Consider the following 24,723-nt stretch of genomic DNA (forward strand, 5'->3'; position numbering starts at 1 on the left):
TATAACACTTCAATTAGGGAACTAAAAAAATAGATGAAAAGGAAAGTAAAATCTAAAAACCCATATAAAGTACTAAAAACATACTATTTCGAATACTGTCTAAAAGGCAAAACAGTAATAGAAATTTTTTATTTCTAGTTCTCTGGAAACAAAATCTTTTTCTTTTAATCACTTGAGACATAGGCTTACAATAAAATGCACTCATTTTAAGTGTACAGTTAGATGCATTTTGATAAACATGCATTCTTATATAACTGCTGTTACAATCTAGACACAGAACATTTCCATTGCCCCAAAAAGTCCCTTCCTGCCTTTTGGCATTCCATCTCTACCTCCAACCCCAAGGAACCACTAACTTGCTTTGTCACTATAGATTAGTTTTGCCTGTTTTAAATTTTATGTGAATAAAATCATATACTCTTTATCTGTCTGCCTTCTCTCATTCTGCATAAAATTTTAAATTAATTCATGTAGTGTATAACAGTAGTTCTTTCCTTTTTATTGCTGAGTAATATTTTACATTGCAGATACACCATAATTTGTCTGTTCATCTGTAGATAGATATTTGAGCTGTATCCTGTTTGGGGCTATTATGAACAAAGCTGCTCTTAACGCTTGTGTACAAGTCTTTGTGTAGACTTGCATTTTCTTTCTTAATTATCTAGGAGTGGAATTGCTGGGTCATATGGATATGGCCAAAGTATGCGTAGCCTTGGTTTTTACTAAGCCTGTTCACTTTTATGCATTTTCATGAGTATATGTGTCTTTTCCTGGTCTGAGAGGCCTTCACAGGTAGCCAATGTCTGGATCAATGTGATGCTCAACAAATGACTACTGTTTATTTCTTTGTAAATCAATCTATATCCTTCTACAGGGTATAACAGAATTACAGAAGCAGCTTCTCCGGGTTAGACTGCATTTGCCAGGCAGTTTTCCAACTGCTTCCAAGGTCCTGATTCTACCTCCTTACCATCCCTGTTTATCACTGTTGTTTTGAGTCATGGCTAATGATGGAGGTGTGTTGTATCAAAGAGTGTTGGGCCTGAAAAGAAGGTAGCAAACCACTGACACAGGCAATAATGCCATAGTCAAAGGAACGTGTAAGGAAATGAACCTGGCAAAAATAGGTAAGGGCACTTGTAGAGAGACTAGAGGCAGAGGCCTAAGTCTGGAAACTACCATTGTAAGTTTTGAACCATGTGCCTCAGTTTCTTCTCGGACTGACAATGTTTAGAATTAATTAGAAGATATCTGTAAGGAGCTGGTAGATAATTATGACATATAAAAGATATTTTTTTTAATACAACAGATACATAGTTTGCACCTTGAGAAATTCTGAAGTTTTAAAAAATATTTTAATCTGAAATCATTATCCTTTTATTTTAAATCCACTAAATTTTGTCTGAAGATTCTAAAGTTAGTCTGAAAACAGACCGTTCTGTTTGATCCAAAATTAATATTTTCCTCATTATTCTCAAAATAATACCCATTTTTCACAGAGATTTTCAAATAATTTATCTCTTATTAATAATGCTCCTAAAAATGTGAGAAGCTAACTTAATTCCAATATTTAGATAATTGAAAAATAATTTACCTTTTATTTAGGGTTTAACTTTGGGAAAAAATGAGCATAGCAGATGCACTTTAATGAATCTTATCCTATGTTTGCTTTCATTAGATCTTTTCTTTTTTAAAGATATATTTTCTATTTCTCTCCCCTCCCCCTTCAACCCCCTCCTCCCCAGTTGTCTGCTCTCTGTGTCCATTTGCTGCGTGTTCTTTTTTGTCCACTTCTGTTGTTGTCAGCAGCACGGGAATCTGTGTCTCTCTTTGTTGCGTCATCTTGTTGAATCAGCTCTCTGTGTGTGTGGCGCCATTCTTGGGCAGGCTGCACTTTCTTTCGCTCTGGGCAGCTCTCCTTACAGGGCGCACTCCTTGCGAGTGGGGCTCCCCTACACGGGGGACACCCCTGCGTGGCACAACACTCCTTGCGTGCATCAGCACTGCGCATGGGCCAGCTCCACACGGGTCAAGGAGGACCGGGGTTTGTACTGTGGACCTCCCATGTGGTAGACGGACGCCCTATCCACTGGGCCAAGTCTGCCTTCCCATCATCAGATCTTAAAACTATTGTCAAGTAGAATGATTAGAGTAGCAACTGCCAGAACTTAATTTAGAAATATATTCTTGAAATGATTTAGGACTTTGGAAGTGTATTTTGGGGGTCTCATAATTTTTTTACCCTACTAGGATTATTTAACTAAGTTAAATCCATTCTAACCTTCTTTTATTATATATTAGCATGATAAATGAAACTCATAATTCAGTAACAGCAGTCCACTTATAACACACCTCTGCATTTGGAGCTGGCTAACACTCATCCAGGGGAGAGGTATGAATTATAATCCCATGAAATTGGAGCAAGTATCATAGCAACTATAGACCTTTATTTCCAGTTTGTCACTAGTTAATTTTTTTTAAAGTACAGGACCAAATCTGCAATATTAATATCCAAACTCACTTTAAGAAACATAGGTTTGGGCTACTAAGATTTAATATCTTGGCATGAACCAGATTTTTCTTGATTTCAGATCAGAATATTTTCTTAAGATTTCTAAGAAAGATATAATTTTGGAGGTCAAGTAAAGAAGGATCAATAAAGACCAGTAATACATTAGAAATTTCATCTTACCTGATGAAGTTTAATGGACATACGGATTCCAGGAACTACTACTTTTCTTAGCAATTCCATATCAGCAAAGATCCATTCATCTCGAATTGAAGAAATACGGAAATCTCCCTTAAATAGGGCATGCAATCCATAGAGGAATGATTCTAAATTACTGTTAAGATTGTAGATAAAAATTAATATATTTCGACAGTTAAAAGTCTTTCATTAAACTGATTCTTCTAACTGATTGTGCATCAGAATCAAGTGGGAATGTCTGAAAATATAGATTCCTAGAACTAATGTCAGAACCCCTGAATCAGAATCAGGAAGGATAGGGTCTATTTGACTTGGAATCCTTGTTTAGGAACTACCGTACTACTGAGTCCATAAAATAAACAATAGGCAAAGAGCCTATAAGTTAAAATAAATTGGGGGCCTAATGGAAATCATATAGTAACGACAAAAGAAATTTAAAAAAATATGCACTATTTCTTATATCTAGTTCATATAGATGCATATGTCAGGGAGGAGTTCAGTTTATAATGAGAATCCCAAAATCCAATGTAAAATTATGAATGCTCTGACAGGCTATAAGGGAATTTTGAAAAATAAAAATAGGTGAATTATTAGAAAAACAGATGTAAATGGGAGGGAGCTAATCAAATTTTATGGTGTGATTATTTCTTAAAAGTCTTAAATTCACTAAATTCTTTTATCAATAGTTACCCAGACATCTGTGTGAATTTTACTTTATTTATTTAATTTTAGGAGGCACAGGGGATTGAACCTGGGACCTTGTACATGGGAAGACAGTGCTCAAACACTGAGCTACACCCTTTGTGTGAATTTTAAAAGCCAGTTGCTAACCAGTTAGTAGAACTCAACTATGTTCAGCAAAATAGAGCTATACAAATATAAAATCTTCTATATCTTTTGAATAAATGTAGGCACAGAATGCTTCCATGTATGAAGAATGTTCCCATATTCTCTTTCTGAAAATTGAAATGTTTCCTTACCTAGACATATGGTGAGATGCAGTCCCCAAAGCTCTCCGTCCCAGAACACAGAGTCCATAACAAAGAGTCACTAGGGATGAATCTTTGTCCACATCTAGTGGCTTTAAAAAAACATTCAACATGAGTTATCATAATGGTAGATATGTATTTAACAAATCAGAAGATAGCTATTAAATAAATTAGAGGATAAAGAACACAACTAGAATGTTAATTTCTATTCAAGAGTACTAATGAAACTAAACTTAACAAAACAGTATAAAATGAATTTTGAATATGTATGAGGAGGTTCTTTGTAATCTTTAAATAAAATCTAATACTTTATAATATTGGAACCTAATTTTTTAAAACTGGCTGTTTATAAAGAATTATGACCTTAACTGAAGATCTCAAAGTACTTGCTGGTATACATTATTACTGCTATTACCTTCTTAAAATACCTTAAAATACAGGTATACTGGCTATAACCTGGTAAGCAAGCTATCAGTGACAGCTGCATTAGTAAAGAAAATTAAGTTGATGTGTACAGAATATTGCTTCTCTCTCCCCCCATTTCCCTCCCCTTTTTTTTTGTTAACAACCACATGCCTTGACAACTGAAGGGAGATGGTTGTTCTTCCCCACCCTAAGAGAAAAAGCCTAATAATAGTCACCTGGGAGCTTGTTAGAAATGCAAATTCTTGAATCACCCCATGAAATCAAATCCTGGAAGTGGGACCAGCAATCACACTCCAAATGATTCTAATGAATACTAAAGTTAAAGAATCATTGATATAAGCTAATAATGAGCTTAATTATTCTAATTTTGTCAACAGCATATATTTTTGGCTTTATAAACCATTCACTTACAAATTTAAAAAGAGATACTGGCGGTGGACTTGGCCCAGTGGTTAGGGCGTCCATCTGCCACATGGGAGGTCCGTGGTTCAAACCCCGGGCCTCCTTGACCCATGTGGAGCTGGCCCATGCACAGAGCTGATGCGCACAAGGAGTGCCCTGCCACACAGGGGTGTCCCCCACATAGGGGAGGCCTCACATGCAAGGAGTGAGCCCCATAAGGAGAGCCGCCCAGCGCAAAAGAAAGTGCAGCCTGCCTAAGAATGGCGCCACCCACACTGAGAGCTGACACAAGATGACACAGCAAAAAGAAACACAGATTCCCGTGCCACTGACAACAACAGAAGTGGACAAAGAAACTAGACACAGCAAATAGACAAAGAGAACAGACAACCGGGGTGGGGGTAGGGGGAAGGGGTGAGAAAAAATCTTAAAAAAAAAAAAGAGAGATGCTATATCTAAGATATTAATTTAATATTGACTCTTTATTTAATTAACATTAATCAGTAATTTAGTTAACAGTGATTGTAATATTTTTAAAATTTGACCATCTTCAGCTATTGTAAATATAAGACTATAAGCAAAATAATTGTTTCAGAGATACCCTAGATGCTTGCCAATTAGACATGTTTCCAAAGACAGATTACCTCTAGTTTCATCAAATAGACTCTCTGAAAGAATTCTGCACCCAGGTTTTAAGACAGTAAATAAAAAGTATGAGACTATTTGGTTTAAAAATAGGAAAGAAAAATAAGAGAGATAAAGTGTGTGTAAACTTGGAGGTTATATAAATGAAATATATTAAAGAGGGGGTTCTTAACATTTTTTTGTCCCATGGACCCCTAAGTCCACACTATATGGGGTTGAATAATTTAATACATATATCACACTTGCACCAACATGTCTCTACAAGAATAACATTTTTCTTTGCATTTCAATTCAAGTTCATGGATGCCTTGTTAAGAACCACTGTACTAAAGGTAGTTCTAATGGGTGATTAAACCAATTTTCTATGCTGAAAATGTATTGCTTTTGTTATAAGACAAAGAAAATTTTTAAAAATTTAATTTAGGCTTCTGCTTCCAGCTAAGATGAAGTAATAGAAATTAGATTTGCCCTTCCACCTGAAACCACCAAAGAACTAGACAAAATACATGAAACAATGGTTTTCAGACACTGTACATTAGGTAGTATAAGACATTAATCCTTGAGAGATGGGAAATAAATGAGGTCAACCCTACGCATGACCCAGCTTAGTGCCTAGAGAATTTCCAGGCTGCAGCTCAAGGAAGGTGAACCCAAGTGGAATCCAGAGGTCTCTGAATTGAAATAGCTGAGAATTTAGGGAGATGAAGGGTGGCTCAAGTTTGCAGGGTAAAGTACCAGAGAGGAGAAAGCCACATAGAGAGTGAGCCCTGGAGATGTGCAGAAGGTCTCTTGAGTATTTGGCTGAGCACTGTGGGCATCTAATAAAAAATTACCAGGCTTACAAAGTAGCAGAAAAATATGACCCTTAATGAGAATAATCAATCAAAACTGACCCAGAATATAGACACACAGATTGTTAGAATTAGCCAACAAGAACTTTAAAATGGTCATTATAACTATATTTCATAAGTTTTAGAAGATAGAAGAAATACTGAGCATGTTAAGTAAAGACATGAAAAAGTTATAAATAAGACCCAATCAGACTTCTTGGATATACAAAAACATAATGTCTGAGATTAAAACAAAACAAAACAAAAAGAACACTGCATGGGATTAACAGCATATCAAATAAAGCAGAAGAAAAGATGAGTGAATTAAAAAACAGTAATAGAAACTATGCAAAATAAAACAGAGAGAAAGAATACTGAAAGAGAGCTTAGAGTCAGCAAATCTTTCCGGCTTAATTAACTTCCCCAGAAAGAGGCTATTCAAGGAATGGTGATTCAGAGAAGAGAATGGATATCTTTAAGGAGGTGGGGATCATCTCATTCAATTTAAAATATAAACTGGAGTGGAAGCAAGAGTATATAGCTGGAAAAATACAACTGATAACTTTTCTAAAGGGAATTACAAAAGTAGGATATAAGTTAGACTGACCCCGTGATGATAACTGAAGACAGTGGAGATGTCTAAGTTTGGAGGTAAACCTCTTGACTCTATGATCAGCTACTGGGGGCACTTTTGTGAGCTATGTCCATGACCTCAGGAATAATCTCTAAAAGAAGGGTCCTTACTTTTAGGATGGATCCCCATACCTAAGTGGAAAGACTGAGTTGCTTGCCCAGGTGACCAGGATTAAACCAAATCAAAAGTAACCAATATGGTTTAAGCCAGAGCAAGGCTATTAAGAATACTATGACTGCCTTCCTCAACAACAAGTACAAAAAAAAAACAACCTCCATAAAATCCCAAGATTTTGAGAGTAGTATGCAAAGTATTCTAAATACATTCCGTTTCTGAAAAAGTAAAATCGTTTCCTGTATGTTTAGAAGCAAAGAAGCTTAGCTTTAAGGCCTTCCATTTCCAAATATGGTCTGTTGGTTTTGTTTCTGAACCTCCTTCTTAAAAAAACGTGATACTCTGTTCAGTAAATATTGTTGTGCATCTAGTATAAATGCTCAAAAGGCCACCATTCAGAGAGGAAGTAAAAGGATGTTTCCTTTCTTACTGATGAAGTAAAGAGGTGAAGTATAGAGGTTAAGAGGCTGATATGAAGGGGGCCTTACTCAAAGTAGCTGCAAAGAAAAACCTAAACCAGGTACTAAATCTGTCCTTTACATCCCAGACCAGGTTAAAAGTACTGGTTGTCGAGATGGCCCATTATGACATAGCTCTATGACACAGAGCTGCTGGTAGTTTAATTATACAAGGCTACTGCTTGCAAAGCAAGTGGGAAAAGGGATTAGCTTTCCTAACCACGGGCCTTGGTGCTGTGGTAATCTTACGTGGAGTCTGCCAGGGGCCAATAATACCATGAGAGTCATGAAGCCTAGAAGGAAGTAGTAACAGACTACAGTCTGTAACTCACCTTACCTTTAGGAAAAGACTAGTTATACAATATTGTTTCTCAAAGTGTGGGTTGGGAACCACTTGAAAAAAAAATCAAGCAGGGTGATGCAGATTTTGGGGCCCCAGCCTAGGCCTACTAAAACAGAATCTTTCAGGTGCAGCCTAGGGATCTGCGGTGTTAATGGCCCTAGGTCATCTATACCCATTTTACTATATCAGTCAACGGTTTAGACCTATACTGCCCAACACAGTAACCACTAGCCATGTGACTATTAAAGTAAAATCAATTAAAGTTAAATAAAATGAAAAATTCAGTTCCTTAATCACACTAGCCACATCTTAACTGTTCAACAGCCACATGTGGTTAGTTAGTGGCATTTCCATCATTGCAGAAAGTTGTTTTGGGCAGCAATGGTTTAGACTTTGGATTTGGATAAAGATATTTAATTATCCTTAACTCTAGATGAGCTCTCCAAACTCTAATCTTTCAGAATTTGCATATATGTATGTGCATGCACAAGGCAGAGAGGGGTCTATCTGAACAGTGAACTTAGGACACTACAAATAAAATAATAAGGGAGGCCACTTTTAAAACCTGATTTAAGCAGGGAAGTGGAAGTGGCTCAACTGATAGAGCATCCGCCTACCATATGGGAGGTCCAGGGTTCAAACCTAGGGCCTCCTGACTCGTGTGGTGAGGTGACCCGCGCGCAGTGCTGATGCACACAAGGAGTGCTATGCCATGTAGGGGTGTCCCCCCTGTAGGGGAGCCCCACATGCGAGGAGTGCCCTCTAAGGAGAGCTGCCCCGTGCAAAAAAAAGCGCAGCCTGCCCAGGAGTGGCGCCAGGCACACACAGAACTGACGCAGCAAGATGACACAACAAAAAGAGACACAGATTCCCAGTGCTGCTAAAAAGAATGCAAGCGGACAAAGAAGAACACACAGTGAATGGACACAGAGAGCAGACAACTGGGCGGGGAGGAAGAGAATAAATAAAAAAAATAAGTCTTTAAAAAAAAAAAACACCTGATTTAAGCAAAGTTGGTTTGGCCCAACCATAAGGAATCAGACAGATTATCTTATGCAAAAGATAAGAACGAGGAAGATCTGGAAAAACTGACCTCATAATATCTAACAGGGATATTCTTTCACTCTTCAGAAAAACTTGAGTTCAGAGTCATAAATGAAATCAACTACTCCTACCTTTGCTCTTCGGGAAGAGCAGTACTCTATCCAGTTGAGATAAATCACACAGAAACTCTCCCTGGATATGCCTGCTAGTCGATGGTCATAGTCTTCATCAATGTTTGGATTAAAAGTTGGGTCCACATCAACATAATTTCGATCTGCACAAAGACGAAGTCCTTCCTGCATTGTCTCATTCGCTAGCCATTCCTCTAACTTAGAGGAAGTTGTAACATAATAAATGATACCCTAACATAGAAAAGAAGATTTAAAATTCAGGTTAAATCACAATTTGAATTAACTACAATCCCTCAGTTGAAATAAGTTTAGACTATCTTTACTTATAGTAAGGCTCAAAAATATTTTATTCTAGCTCAATACTGTAGGTATACATTTTAAGAATGTTATAATAATATACTTTAGCTTTACTAGATGAAAAGAAAACATTTAATTAAAAAAAATTTTTTTTTAGGAGGTACAGGGACTGAGCCCCGGACTTCATACATGGGAAGAAGGTGCTCAACCACTGAGCTACATCAGCTCCCCGATGAGAGTTGGTTTTTTGTTTGCTTTTAGGAAGTATGGGGGATTGAACCCCAGATCTCGTACATGGGAAGTACACTCTCAACCACTTGAGCTACATCCATTCCCAAACATTTGATTTAATACTTCAAAATCACAAGCATAATTCCAGGAAGGCAACTTTAAAACAATTCTAGCATGCAGATTTTACAGCTTTTGAATTTGGGACATTTTAAGCCAGGTGGAAAAATTCTACCATGGTGTATATCTAAGAAATTTCTTATAGTAAGCTACTAAACCATTTTGTGATCCTATATCAGGTTACAGAAATAAAGCTAAGGATAAAGTAATATAAATAGACATATTTAAAAGTAGAGACAGAAAATGCTACATAAATATACATATATTAAAAAAATGCTGTAAAATCAATCTCCCTCCATTTCCTGAGGTTGGGGTTTAACTTAACATTAAATGGAAAATAAAGCCCCAAAAGCATAGCCATTCTTTACTTCTGTAAAATCTTTAGTAAAATTCCTTAGAATACTTGTGCAGTAAAGGATTAATTAACCTTGCCTAAAGAGAGGTTTGGCTTTTGCCCTCAAATCCTGGGAAGTGATGCCTAAAGCCCTAAGAATGTCCTGCCGGATAAGAATGTGTTTCTTTACTTGAGACTTTTGGCCAGGTGCAAGGGCTGGAAGGGCTGAAGACTAAGATCAGCCACATGGGTGGTCAATCATGTCTATACCACTGTGCCCTAATAAAACTCTGGACACTGAGGCTCAGTCAAAACTTCTCTGGTTGGCACCCTCCATGAGTTCTGTCACATATCATTGCTGGAAAAAGTAGGTGTTATCTGCTCAACTCCACTAGGAGAGGTCAACAGGAAGCTATAGACCTTGGTGTCTCCTGGACCTTATCCTATACACCTCCTCCCATGGCTGATTTTCATCTACATCCTTTCACTATAATGAACTTTAACCACGAATATAATGGCTTTGATTAGTTTCCAAGTCCTTCTAGAGAATTACTGAAACTGAGAGTGGTCTCAGGGCCCCCAAACTTTGAAATTCCATTATTCAATTTATTGATAGCAGTGTACAGCAGATGGTTAACAGCAAGGGCTCAGGAATCAGATAAGCCTGGCTTTTAAATCTCTGATGTTCCATTAGCAGTTAAGAGGATTTGGGGCAAGTTAACTTTTGATCCTTAATTTTTAATTTGTGAATCAAGTAAGTAATATTCCTTGAGGAGTAAGTAGGATAAACACACATATATGTACATCTTTTGGGTTAGATTACGTCCCCTAAAAAGACATGTCTAAGCCCTAAATCCTAGTTCTGTGAATTAGGGTCTATGAATACGTGATTAATTAAGATAAGGACAAACTGGATTAGGGTGGACCCTAATCCAATATGATGCATGTCCTCACAAGAAGAGAAAATCTGGACACCCATCTAGACTTTTTATGGGGGAGAAGGCCAGACAGATGCAGGGGAAAAGGCCATACAGAAACAGGCAAATGTACCTATAAGCCAAGGAATACCAAAGATTGCCAGCAAACACTAGAAGCTAGAAAAAGAAAGGAAGAATTCTCCCCTGCAGGCTTTAGATGGACCAAGGCATACTGATTTCAGAATTCTGGCTTCTAGAACTGTGAGACAATAAATTGTTTTAAGCCATCAAGTTTATAGTACTTTGTTACAGCAACCCTAAGAAATTAAGCTAGTCTGTGTATGCATGTGTGTGTGTACATGCACCCAGAACATATAAGCTACAAATGGTAGCTACTATTACTAATGAACAAATGAAATGAGCTCCACTAAAGAAAGAAAACAGCAAGGCCTTCAGAGGTATATTTTACCAACTTTTCTGGATGCTAGGGAATTTAAATCCCTACTACTTAGAAGTAAAGCACAGTTAAGACTATATCTTTCCCAAAAAGAACCTCCAGTTCTCAGAAGATCTAAGTAGGCACAATACCCTTACCTTAACATAGTAAGTGGTGAGTACTTTCCGAAGATCGAAGACTTGAAGCATCGAAGCAGCGCTATTGTCAGTGATGCTATAACCTTCCAGAATATACTTAGTGACTATCACTTCCCAAGCTAGCCAGCGCTGGCTAAAGGCAGCATTAAATGAAAGCACATGAGGAATATGGCCAGGTTCACAGCAGCAAAATCCTTCATCTTCCTCTACACCCTCAGTAATGGCTTCCACTTCCCGTTGTTGACAGTAAGTCCCTTAAGAAACAGAAACAAAAAAGTCGATAGAGAGAAATTTAAAAAGAAAGAAGAAAAATGAAGTGGGAAAATGAATGTTTCTAAAGAAACAAGAGATTTTTTTAAAAAGACACCTTTCACAGCAATGGAAAGTATGTGGTTGATTTGCCTAAGCATGTTCACTGCAACAAACTGAAACAAACTTCACAAACAAGGTATACTATGTATTAATCTCCGAAAGAATCATAATGCACATTAGCACAATAAATGTTCTGAGAATCTATGCAGTCATTTAATGTTGACTACTGATTCCCAAACTTTCAGTTTGTGTTTACAAATACATTTGTATCAAATGAAGGCAAATGAATTAAGGTATGTCTCATGAAGGTATGAGTTAATTAAAAAAAAAAAAAAAAAAAAGGAAGGGAAACGGAGGTGGCTCGACCAATTGGGCTCCTGTCTACCATATAGAAGGTCCAGGGTTCAAAGCCTAGGGCCTCCTGGTGAGGGCAAGCTGGCCCATGCAGGAATGCCACCCTGTGTGGGAAAGCCGCCCCACACAGGAGTGTCGGTCGATGCAGAGAGCTGGCGCAGCAAGATGATGCAACAAGAGACACAGAGGAGAGAAAATAAGAAGCCAGAGAAGAGAAAATAAGAAGATGCAGCAGAACAGGGAGATGAGGTGGCGCAAGAGAATAATCACCTCTCTCCCATTCCAGAAGGTCCCAGGATCGGTTCCTGGAGCTGCCTGCTGAGAATACACACAGACAGAGAAAAACACACAGCAAAGGGACACAGAGAGCAGACAATAGGGGGAACAGGGATGGGTGGCAGAAATAAATAAAATAAATCTTAAAAATAAATAAAGAGTTGTATGAGAACTGAATGATCCCAGAACACATGGGAACAGAGACAGACATGCAAATACATAAGCTTTATTTACCAGTATCATGTTCATGCTGGAAGCAAAAATATTATACACATGGTTTCTTTAGATGTACTAAACCATAACCATTCACTATAATTTTATATAAAAAACATAATACAAAACTTTCCATTCCCAAATCCAACAATTATTGGATAAGATTGCATTATTAACATTTGAGGTTTCCCTGCTGAAAAGGTTTCAATTTGGTCTAATTATCCTGCACTTACAAACAAATCTCTGAAATTACATTCTTTTATCAAAAATAGCTATCAAACAGCATTCTGTACATTATTATTATTGAATTAAAAACACTGAAACAGATTAAATATAGAATCAGACTCACAGCAATGTACTGGCAGCAAAACATCACCTGATATATTAATGGTAGTTTTTATTTTGTTCTTGGTCATGCATTAAATAGTAAATTCCTTATACTAAGTAAGAACTATAAAGAGATTATACTTCATTTTACATATGTACATATTTAAGCTGCATTATAATAAAAATAACCTAATCAAGGAATTCACAATCATTTTTTTCTTTTAAAGGGAATATTAGGCACTCTCCATGTTTGAAAAACACTGCTTTGAGAGAAGTAAATACCATAAAATCCAGCTGGTGGTAATGGTATAATGAAAGATAAGGGTAGAGAGGTAAGTTTGGTTGGCCAAGTTCCAGAACTTAGAGCAATTCTGTTTCATTTTCTTGTTTAATAACATTGGTCAACACTTCCAGAATAATGTTACATAATAGTGAAAAGAAACCATTGTCTTATACCCCATATTAACAGGAATGCCTGTTGTGGATGATCACTACAAAAGATACTGACTATAAATTTTGTATACATACATGTTTCATAGCATATAAGGATATACACAGTTTTATAAAGTTTTTTCTTAAACCAATAATGGAGATGTAATTTAGTTAAATGGCTTCTTTTGAGAGGATTGAATTATCTCTTCTCCTGTGAAAACAGGAAGAATTCTATTAATTTTCTTTTTAATATTTGAATTAATTTCAAAAAGGAAAAAAATGGCTAAATCCATAAGGGATACTTAAAAAAAGCACTGCTGGTTTTTGCTTATTCTGGGTTCTGAGAATTTTTGCATCTATAGTTACAAACGAAATTAAACTATAGTGATTTTTTTATGCCAGTTTATTCATACTTGTATATTATTATTACATTGGTTTTGTAAAAGGCCTTGAAAAATTTCCTTTCTTTATCCATGTGCTAGAACATGTTAAAGGATAGAAAAATTAACAAATTTGTAGAAGAAATTTACTGAGCTTGGTCTCTTACGAAGTTGTAATGAATTCCTTAGGTTTTATGTATTATTTACTTCATTTTATTCATTTTGGTTAGTTTAATCATGTTCCACACTGCCATCATTCTAGGAAGTCAGTCAAAGGTTTTAAAATACAGAAAAGAACATAATGAGAGCTCTATTTGTGTAGTTTACTTTATTTATGGTATATAGAAAAGAAATGTGGCAAGAGGAAATTTGGGGGTTCTGACATTTACTCAGGAGAGGAAGAAGGAGGTCTTTAGTCAGAGGAGCAGAATAAAGTGAATGTGGTAACTGAATTAAAGGAAGATGTTGTTACACTATCATACTGGAATATTCTGTTATCCCAGTTATACATTTTGTTTAGAAAATGAAGTCAACAATAAGTGCAGGAATTAATACTAATACCTGAAAAAGAATTTTGAGACTGGAAAGGAATTAAGGAATTCTAGTATAACTATGAGGAACGATTATCAATTGTTTCCTATATTAGTTAAATCTTTAAGTCACTTCATACTGGCTATTACTAGCAAAAAGTAAATAAAGCTAACAATTATGAAAACTACACATTAAAATTAATTTGAGTAAAAATCAAAAGGACTCCAATCGGCATAACAAATTTTTGACATGAAAAGTTTGATCTGGAAAACTACCTGGTGCAAGTAATAATTACCAAAAAAAAGTTAATATGGTAGAAACTACGATCAGAACATTTTGACAAAGATAGAAAATTCATTTTAATATTGACAAAAAAATTGGTCACTCAAATCTGACATAAAATTCACACAGAAAAGAACCTTGAGAATAGTAAAATAAAAATGGAAATGAAAAAAAACCACAAGTGGGTTTAATAGAAAAGTGATTAAGAAATTTGCTTAGTGAAATGTTTAAAACTAAGGATCAGAAAACGGACTTGGCCCAGTGGTTAGGGCGTCCGTCTACCACATGGGAGGTCCGCAGTTCAAACCCCCGGTCTCCTTGACCCGTATGCAGCTGGCCCATGTGCGGTGCTGATGCGTGCAAGGAGTGCCGTGCCATGCAGGGTTGTCCCCCACGTAGGGGAACCCCACGCGCAAAGAGTGCACCCCGTAAGGAGAGCCGCCCAGGGTGAAAGAAAGTGCAGCCTGCCTAAGAATGGCGCCACCCACACGGAGAGCTGACACAACAAGATGACGCAACAAAAAGAGACACAGATTCCCGTGCCACTGACAACAACAGAAGCGGACAAAGAAACAAGACACAGCAAAATAGACACAGCGAACAGACAATAGGGGTGGGGGGGAGGGGAGAGAAATAAATAAATGAATGAATGAATAAATAAATAAATAAAAATCTTTTAGAAAACCCCCCACAAAACTAAGGATCTACCATGGTAGGCAAATGAAGTCAAAGGAATTAAATTGGCTTAATGGAATATGTCCCAAAAAATACACTGAAATCCTCAGCAGATCTCAACATTTAAGTGGCAAAATACTGACAGTCTTAATAAATACTTTGAGGGATAGAAGATGGGTGGGGCAGGGGAAAATACTGTGAAGGAAAGAAAATAATGAAAGATCACATCAACACATGACCTAGAATATAACCCTCCTTCATGTGAATTCTAGTATGAAGAGAAAGGAGAGAAAGGGTATAAACTTATAGTATGTAGTCATTCCATAAATTAAGTATGCCTTATATGCTAAAAGCTGTGATAGGTGCTGGATACACAACAATGAATGATGCAGAGGTAAGGAGCTTGCAGACCATAGCAAGAGCTGGCAAAGTACAGTCTCAGATCAAACCCAGGCTGGCAAACCCTTTTTTGTTCAGCAAACTAAGAATGTTTTTCATATTTTTAAAGGACTGTTTAAAATATAAAAGAAAAAAAAAATGCAACAGAGATTGCGTGCGAACTCCAAAACCTAAAATACTTACTGACTGATCCTTTACAGAAAAAGCTTGCCAACCCTGGGCTGGCTAGAGAAGAAACACTAGCAAATAAACATAGACAAATATAAGATTACAACTATGCTGAGTCTTAAGGAGGTAAAATGGTAAAATGAGAGATTATCATGTGGGATAGGATGGGGTGGATAGAGAAGGCTTCTCTGAGGCCCAAGCATTTAGGCTAACACCTGAAGATAAAGAATTAGCCAGGTGAAGACTAGTGGGAGGAGGAGTGGGTGGTACTGGACAAGGGGAAAGGCAATAAAGAGCCTTAGTAATGGAGTTAGTACATCTAAGAAACTGGAGGAATCCTAGTGCGGCTAGAGTGAGTGAGTGAGGGGTGGTGTAAAGAGAGGTTGGAGCAGGCAGTGTTATAGACGTACTAAGAGGTTTGATTCCACTTGAAATGTCATGGGAAACCAATGAAATGTTTAAGTATGGGAGTGACATGACGAACTTGTGTTTAAAAAAAGTCATCAGGGCTGAGTAAAGAACTATAGGTATATCACACTATCCAATCTAGCATGATTTCTGATATTAAGGGACATTGGGTTTCCAAATCAATTTGATTTGAGCTTTAACTGGTAAATTTATGAGAGTCTGGATAGCAAGGGATTTATCCAAAATTTTTCCTGAATCTATTTGTTATTAGACGTGAAAGTTGGGGGTAGACAAAGAATTTGGATCAATTTCTGATTTAGAGATTTCTGACTAACATGGTGGAACGAGCAGATGAGAACCCCTTTTCACTTCACACATGTAGAAATACTAAATAGTCTCCAAACACACACATTTGTAAAAAAAATTTAAATTAATATTAAAAAACAAGGGTTGGGGAGTGGATGTAGCTCAGTGGTTGAGCACCTGCTTCCTACGTATGAGGTCCCAGGCTCAATCCCCAGTACCTCCTAAAAACAAAAGAAATAAACAAGTGAAAAAACCAACTTGGGGTAGCTGGTATAGCTCAGTGGTTGAGCACTGGCTTCCCACATACAAGGTCCCAGGTTCAATCCCTAGCCCCAGTACCTTAAAAAAAAAAAAAAAAAAAAAAAAGCAAAGCAAGGGTGAAATCTATCCTGAGGTGCTCAAAATTTAAAAAGTCTAGCAGTAGCAGATATGGTGGTAAGGGTGTGCTGCTTCTTGGCAGGCTAGTTGGTTTAGAGTTAAACAGCAAAGGGGTTAAAACTCTGGAAGAGATAGAAATAAGGTCCTAGGAGAGCCAGAAACAAAAAATTCATAAATAAGAATAGGCTCCATAAAATTCATGGGGGGAGGAGGGAGTAGAATAGGATTACAAATATACTACAAATAATAACAAGCACCAACATCTAATGCATTAATTAGAGTGTTGCATAAGATCTTACTTCCAGTGAATGGAGTAACTTCTAGAGAAAATAATTGCTCCTTTACCACTGAAATTCCAAGAGAAAAAAGTACAGGCCTTCTGATTCAATATCAGGGTAAAAATAAAGTTACAGGGTAAAGATCTGGCTTGATTTCCTTTCTACTCAAATGCTTCCCTGTTTCCTATTCCAAACTAAAAACACCCCAAAGGACATGTTGGAATAGATGAAAACACACTTTGGATGCTCTCTCTAAAAACTCTTAAGTCCAAATGTTTCCTAGGTTGGAAATATATGCATTAACAGACTTTTTCAATTCTTATAAAATAAGTTTCAATTTGTGCTTACAAAATAATCAATTTATAGTAGTTGATTACATCAGGTTGATGTTTGTTAATGCACAACTTTCTGTGTAAAAAGAGCTTCATTAGTGAGTACACAAAAACTGTTAAGGGTTGGGGAGAGAAGGGTGTTGAGTGTAACTATTTAATGGGTACTGGGTTTTATTTTGGGGCGATAAAAATGTTTTGGAACTAGATAAAGGTAGTTGTTGCACAACATTGTGAATGTTCACTTTTAAATGTTTATTTTTATGTTATGCTCTCACCTCACTAAAAAAATGTTGAGGACAAAGACATGGTATCTACATGAAAGTAACTTGGTTAACTACTCTGCCTCAATACCAAAACAAAGCATTCTATGCTGCCAGCCATCTAGCAAATATATACAACTGGCCATAAAAGAGACTGGTAAGAGAGGAAGTACAGAACAGAAACTCAACAATATTAGGACAACAAGTCAATTATATACTAATAACACCACCTGTAAGTATAATAGCACACCACAAAAATAAGAAAAATCTGACTATTCTTTAACAATTCTCTTATTCCATAATGTCAAATCCTAAGGATTTAATTTTATGACAACTTACGATATGCGATATATGAACTTAAAACTTAAATGTCACAGGAGTTCACTTTAGAAATAAAATAAAAAATGAAAGAATGTCTTACCTCTGAATTCAAGTCCCCGCAGCTGGAAAGTGACCAAACCATTGCCTATCTCTATAAGGTGTACTAATGCATTGAGGTAGTCAGAGGCAAGAATGAAACAGTCCCCCGTACTGTAGTTTCCCCACCGTCCTAGTAACAAATCACCACATAGACTGTGTTGTAGGGATCTAGTTAAATGTTCATAAAAGATGGAATTCAGGTTGTTGTCATCTGATCCTTTATATAAGGAGGGATTAAAAGAAAAAAAACACGTTAAATTTCACCTTAAGTTCCTTGTGTATCAACAAACAAGACTATTTAAAAAACTGAAACTAACTTCCAGGTAGGGTTATACGCATATATTTTGACAAGGAAAATAATATTCATATCCTTATGACTATTTCTATATAAAAATGAAACATAAGATATTGGAAAAAATTTCAGAGTTATAAGTCACACAACCTCTCTGAATCTTTAATACCTATCCGTAACATGTAGGAATTGGATTAAATGAGATCCAAGGTCTTTTCCATCTCTAAAAGTCTATGATCTTTTCTATCACAATTCAAAGAAATGTGCTTTATATTGAAACCATGCAAGAGAAATAAAAACAATAAAAGAAATTCAGAATGAGAACAAAAACACAACTGGTAAAGGAAGTGGAACAACCAAAACAGTCAAGGTGCAGGAAGAGAATAGTTGGTCAGTCAGAGAACGTGGATGTAGACAGAGATCGGTAGTATTAGCTTAATAAAAATTAAACTATATACAGAGATAGAAAGAAAGAACCCACAAAATTTGCTGTTAGGGTTACTTTTTAAGATAAAATTAGGATATAAAACATCACTCAATAAATGCAATGACCATCTTTAGAAGTAACCCATCCAAAGCAATAATATGTAATGGGTACCCAAAGTGTATTATTGGAGACCAGCAAACTATTCATTCAAAGCTTTAATTATTTTAAACTCAGTCTAAACAAACAGTAACATAATGAAAGGGGAACAACAGGCTCTAATGTAAATAAGATGATTGTACCAAATTCCATGCCTGCCCATCACAAAAATTTGTTATTAATTCAGGATATGCTCTTTTTGTGATGCAAGATAACATTATCAGCATCAAGAGAATTCTAATCCCCTTATAAGCACATACCAGAGCTGAGATGACTCTTTTATCTACTAGAACATTATAATAGTCATTAATATCAAATAACTAGTTCTCCTTGCTCCAATTTTATAATAATGAACCAATCTGATTATTATAATTTGGTTTCTCAGGTGGACACAGCATTTGAGAGAATTTGTGTATCAAATGCATACAAATATTACAGTCTATTTGAGTGCTATATCTCTTTTAGCAAATTAATAAAGTGGAATTCTGGTTAATACATTAACTCTTAGAGTTGGGCAGTGAGATTCACTCTCTGTGCTGATTACTATTGGGTGGGTGAAAAATGCTTTCCAAAGGACAAAATTAAGAACCAGACTTTAGAAAAGGGAAATACCACAAACATGACATCCACTGAAGTCCTACCTCAAGTAGCTAATTAGCCTTCTTCGATGACATCTCTACATAAAATAAACTAATGAAATTTAATTTATAATTGCCTAAACATTCAGGGAAGACAAACCTCAATCTGACTGCATACCCTTCCACGTATCTGATCTGTATTATTTCTACTGTGTTTTACTTTTTAACGTATGTAAGAACAGCTTTGAAAGGCATTTTTCATTCCTATCAGCATTCTTAAAATGCATTTTAGAAAAGATGGGTATATAAGTTTGTAGATATTCTCATTCATGTATACTTTGCTGAATCAAAGCAATGAATATTTCATTTTTTAAAAATGCTTTATTTTCCATTTGGAACCCATAGATTCCCAACAAGCTGGGAGTGAAATATATACATATTGTAAATTCCTTAGACTCGCCTCTTTATTCATGAATAGAGCTATTACCTGGATTTCTATCAAGCTGGGAAGCCAATCTGGTATTTGAATGATCCACTCGTTTTGTGCTGAAGATGACAAAATAAAACATTTTTAATAAATAACTTTTTTACACTTTAGATATGTTTAATAATTAAGGATGAGTAAAAGTATAGAAAAATTATATTACCACTTTATAGGAAAATTTGTTATTAGCATAATGATAAAACTTCTCAGTCACACAATTTTAGGGGTAGGGTCTTTTTGATTCTCCCATCTCCATGCATACAGCAGTTTTTTCCTAAATGGTCTTTCAATGAATGATGTGTTAGAAAACCATTAGTGAGTGTACTGTGAGAAAGAAACCAATCAGGATGAGAATATATACACCATATACTGTTCTGAAAAATTCACAGTGCATGCAACATACTTTGCGAGGGAAAAGTACATATATTAATGCCCAGTGGTACAGTGTTCTTAGAACCATGGTTCCCAAAACACAGTCCACAGAACTTGTGGCAGAGAGCTCAATACACTTGCAGGGAATTTTCTAGATGAAAACTATTTTCGTAATAATACTATGCTGTTATTTGCCTTTTCTCATGTATTGACAATCGCACTGATGGTGCAAAAGCAATGGTGGGTAAAATGGCTGCTGATTCCTTAGGCTCAAGGCAATGGCACCAAATTGTGCTATTCTTCATGCCGCACATTTGGGATCTCAAAAAAAAAAGGTTTAAAAATAAAAGTTACACTTAAAAATATCCTTAATGAAGCATAAAAAGCATTAATTATTTTAAATTTTGACACCATAGTACAGGTCTTTTAACATTCTATGTGGTGAAATGAGATTATAAACGTAAAGCACTTCCGTTACATACTAAAGGGCAATGGTTGTCTTGAGGAAAAGCACTTGTGCAACTGTTTGAGTTGCAACTTGAATTAGGTGTTTTTTTCCCAAGGAACACCACTTTCACTTGAATAACTGATAGACAAACTACGATTATTCGGACTTGGGTATTTGAGAGATAAGTCACAAAAATGAAGAAAGTGAGCCTATCATTTCAAAGAAAGCAACTGACAATATATTACCAATGATAAAATTAGAGTTTTCAAGCGAAAATCAGATTTTGAAAAATCTGTACATACCACTATGAGCTTGACAACTTCCCAATATTCAAAAAACTTTTGTTTTGATATTGGTGATGATATTAATAACACATTATTTTAAAATATTGTATAATGAAATGTGTCAACATTTAGATATTTCTTACTCAGTGAACCAATATTTTCCATATGGCCAATAAACGATGCTAGAAAATTAATTATGTATGAGTAAAGGATTCAGTCAAAGTACAAGAAAGAATAGATTTTGATGTAATACAGTCCAAAAGTTCATGGATATGGGTTTAGATTCCACACTCCAACTAACCTTAAGAAACTAACATCTGTTGAGTTTTAGTAAAGTATCAAAGAATATCCACAATTATCTAAAAAGGCTACTGAAATACTTCTTTCTTATTAACTACTTATCTGTGTGAAGCAGATCTTCTTCACATACTTGAACCAAAACAACATATTGCAACAGAATTAACGCAAAAGCAGATATGAGAATTTAGGCCAGGCATTAAAGAAAAAGTGTGAACACGATGCTACTCTTCTCAGAATTATTTTCTGGGGAGGTGAAATATAGTTGTTCTTCATTTACAAAAGTGTTATTTAACATATAATGGGCTTACTTTAAAATTAATTATTAAATAAACAACAAATTTCTAAGTTTTGAATTTCTGTACAGTAACTAACCAGAAAAAACTTATATAAAGTTTAGCTCTAGAAATAGCTATTTCTAAGAAAACTAAGCAATAACTCAATTTTTAATTACTATAATGATGTAATTGCATAATATAGAATAAAGCTTGGGTATTATTAATATGGAGTAAGAAATAGCAGGAAAAAAAATGAGTAGTATATTTAACTGTAATTATGTTAAAAAAACTTACAAATACATTTTTATTTTAAAACATTTGTTTAAAAATAGTGATTTCTCCAAACTTGAAATTTCTATTTTTGATAATTTTCAAATTTAAAAATCTATAAATCGTTAACAATAAGCATTTTAACAAATTATGAATCATGAATAACTTCTAAAAATAATGCATAGTTTTTCCAAGTAAAAAAGATAAAAATTGACTTCCAAATATTTTATTTTACTCACTTATAGTCTCTCTCCCAGAATTTCACAGGTCGAACATATGAAGTAATGAATATTGCACTTCCCAGGAAGGGGTTTAGTGGAGTAGAAAAGAAGGCTGATACAGCAGCCTGAATAAACAACATGGCTGAATCTATGGGGAAACTGATTAAGGAACGTAACATTCATTTTAATACTCATTTCATAAATACATTTATATTAAAGCAATTAGAAAAATGAGGTTCATCAAAAGACTATAGAAGAGGGAGTCACTGGATTGTACTGGGGTACAAGTAGAAAGACACACAGCCAGGAAAGTATAACCTGGCATGATACTCTGAAGAGACTCAAATAAATATTTGCTAACACGTCAATTTGATAAAAAAAAACAAACACATATATCAATCTTAGGTAGAGATTTTGGGTCTAATCTTCCAGAAAACTGAAACTAAGTTCAACATATATGTGGCTGTTAACCTTTACTTTTCTTTACAAAGTACTTCTAAGAAATGGTGACAAAAGAACAGAAAATAAAGCTGAATTACAATCATATAATTATGAAAAGAAGTTTGTATCTTGATCATTACTTAAAAATATTCCTAAAAGCATTTTAATGCATTGCAAATCCCTGGATTTTAATACTCACATATGCAAATAGCATTTTAAATTCAGCCTTACAAAATACTTTCCCCATATTCAGATCATCAATTTTAATACAAATTAATCAAAACCAGCATAGGTATGCACTCAAAGGACTATGAAGTTTTTATAATTTATCATACCGTAACCCATATTCTATGCCTGTAAAAGGTTATGCCTACAAACTGATATTCTCAAGGATATGACTGCTCATTCTTATAAAACTTTAATTAGAAGGATACGGGGTACTGCAAAGGGCTGAGCAAAAGCATGGAAAGCAGAACCCCATGTAATCTGCCATGGGGCAATGTAGGTATACACAAACTGTAATTTATAAAGGAGTTCCCAAAGCTGTAGGAGGAAAAGCAAAACAATCAGTAAAAAGTTATCGTCAGATATTTGAACTAGAAAATGAAAGACCTCTAAAATATATTTTCTTCCTAGTAGGGAAATGGCATTGAGATCATTTTCCATTTGCATAATAGGGAAAGATATATCAACTGCCAAAACACTGCACTATTTTGTTTTAAGACAGATAGCTGATTTATGGATTTGTGTTTCATCTGTTTAAAAAATTCTATGCCCTCTACTAGTCAGCAAAACCAAATGCCAGCAAAACCAAAAAAAGTAAGGAAGCAGCAAAATAATTGTCCTTGGAAAAAATCTAGATGTCTGTAAAGCTTAAGTAATATATATATATGTATATATTTATTCTAAGGCACATTTCCCCTAAACTTTAGTGCTTTAGAAACTGAGAACATTTTAAATGCAATGTCAAAAGAGATTTGAAAGCAGCCATGCAGAGACTAAAGCTGTAATACAACTGTAACCTCTTGTTTCTATAGGAATGCAGACAAACAGGTATTGGACATTTGTTTATATACTTCAATTGTTATTGTCATTGGTAACACAATACACATTTTAAAATCTTATTTCTACTTAAATTTGGATCTCTTATTGTGGTAAAACATAACTTCAACACTAAAACATACTTAGTTTGCCCACTATTTCCTAACATGTTAGGCAATGTAAGGCCCAGTCTCTTTTTTTTTTTAAGATTTATTTTTATTTATTTTTCCCCGACCTTCCCCCCACCATCCCCCCCCCCTTGAAGGCCCAGTCTCTTTAAAATAAATCACAGGATCATAAAAATAAAAGCAAGAAGTTCTGACCAATTCGGGTGTCATGATTCAGGCACTAAATACCTCATCTCTTAAAATAGTTTAGTTGATTTATAAATGAACCTGTTTAATTTGCAAAAAGAAATCACAACTCCCACCAATTAGAAATGCTGATGAACCCCAATATTCTTTGCCATGACTCAAAATTATGCTGGCAATCCTCAACACTAACATGGTATGGATCATAGTAAATAAAAGCAGGAGTATTGTCATGATGCCATATAACTGCTTAAAAGAAATGTTTGAGAAAAAACAGATTGTACTCAAATTTCTAGAAGTGAAACAGATTGTACTCAAATTTCAATAGTAATATGAATAAGAAAATGATAAGCAATTATATGCATAAGTGACTATTAGTAAAAATATTTCTGTATACATTTTGAGATTAATTTTTCTTGAAAGTTTATTAAATTGATGGTGCATCTTAAAACAATATCTTAGAGAGGCAGGTGTATCTCAGTGGTTGAATATCTGCTTTCCATGTACGAGGTCCCGGATTCAATCCCCGGCACCTCCTAAAAATAAAATAAAAATAAAAATAAAAAATATACCTTAGAATCAAAAGTATAATTAAAGAGCTCTCCTGTATATTACTTGCTTATCTCTATTAAGTTCTAACTAGTGACTACATAAAAATGCAAACTCCTTAAGGACAGGGCTCTCTAGGGTTTTGTTCACTGATGTATCCTAAGCCTCTACACAACAGTTCTGGCACATGATATATGTTCAAATATATATATATATATTTGTTTAACAAATGAAAGCATTAAGAAAATTTAAACTAAGGTAGTTAAGTAGCATCTATTTTAAAGATTATTTGATTTATATTTATCATTTTTTCCCAACAAATAAAATTAA

General features: G+C 35.2%; 1 protein-coding gene across 6 annotated transcripts in view; it reads right to left on the bottom strand.

Annotated features, from left to right (window-relative positions):
• Nucleotides 1-24,723, bottom strand: part of PCNX1 (pecanex 1) — a 171,693-nt gene that overhangs the window by 17,074 nt on the left and 129,896 nt on the right. For all 6 annotated transcript variants that reach the window (XM_058293180.2, XM_071213836.1, XM_058293181.2 and 3 more), the window contains 8 exons: nt 22,927-23,035; nt 22,070-22,199; nt 19,885-19,943; nt 17,946-18,161; nt 11,214-11,467; nt 8,724-8,954; nt 3,688-3,788; nt 2,693-2,843 (listed from right to left, as the gene is read on the bottom strand). In XM_058293180.2, the coding sequence (XP_058149163.1) occupies nt 2,693-2,843; nt 3,688-3,788; nt 8,724-8,954; nt 11,214-11,467; nt 17,946-18,161; nt 19,885-19,943; nt 22,070-22,199; nt 22,927-23,035 (1,251 nt within the window). The remainder of the gene's footprint in view (nt 1-2,692; nt 2,844-3,687; nt 3,789-8,723; nt 8,955-11,213; nt 11,468-17,945; nt 18,162-19,884; nt 19,944-22,069; nt 22,200-22,926; nt 23,036-24,723) is intronic.

The sequence above is a fragment of the Dasypus novemcinctus genome, chromosome 3, assembly GCF_030445035.2.
Source record: "Dasypus novemcinctus isolate mDasNov1 chromosome 3, mDasNov1.1.hap2, whole genome shotgun sequence".
NCBI classification, from domain to species: Eukaryota; Metazoa; Chordata; class Mammalia; order Cingulata; family Dasypodidae; genus Dasypus; species Dasypus novemcinctus.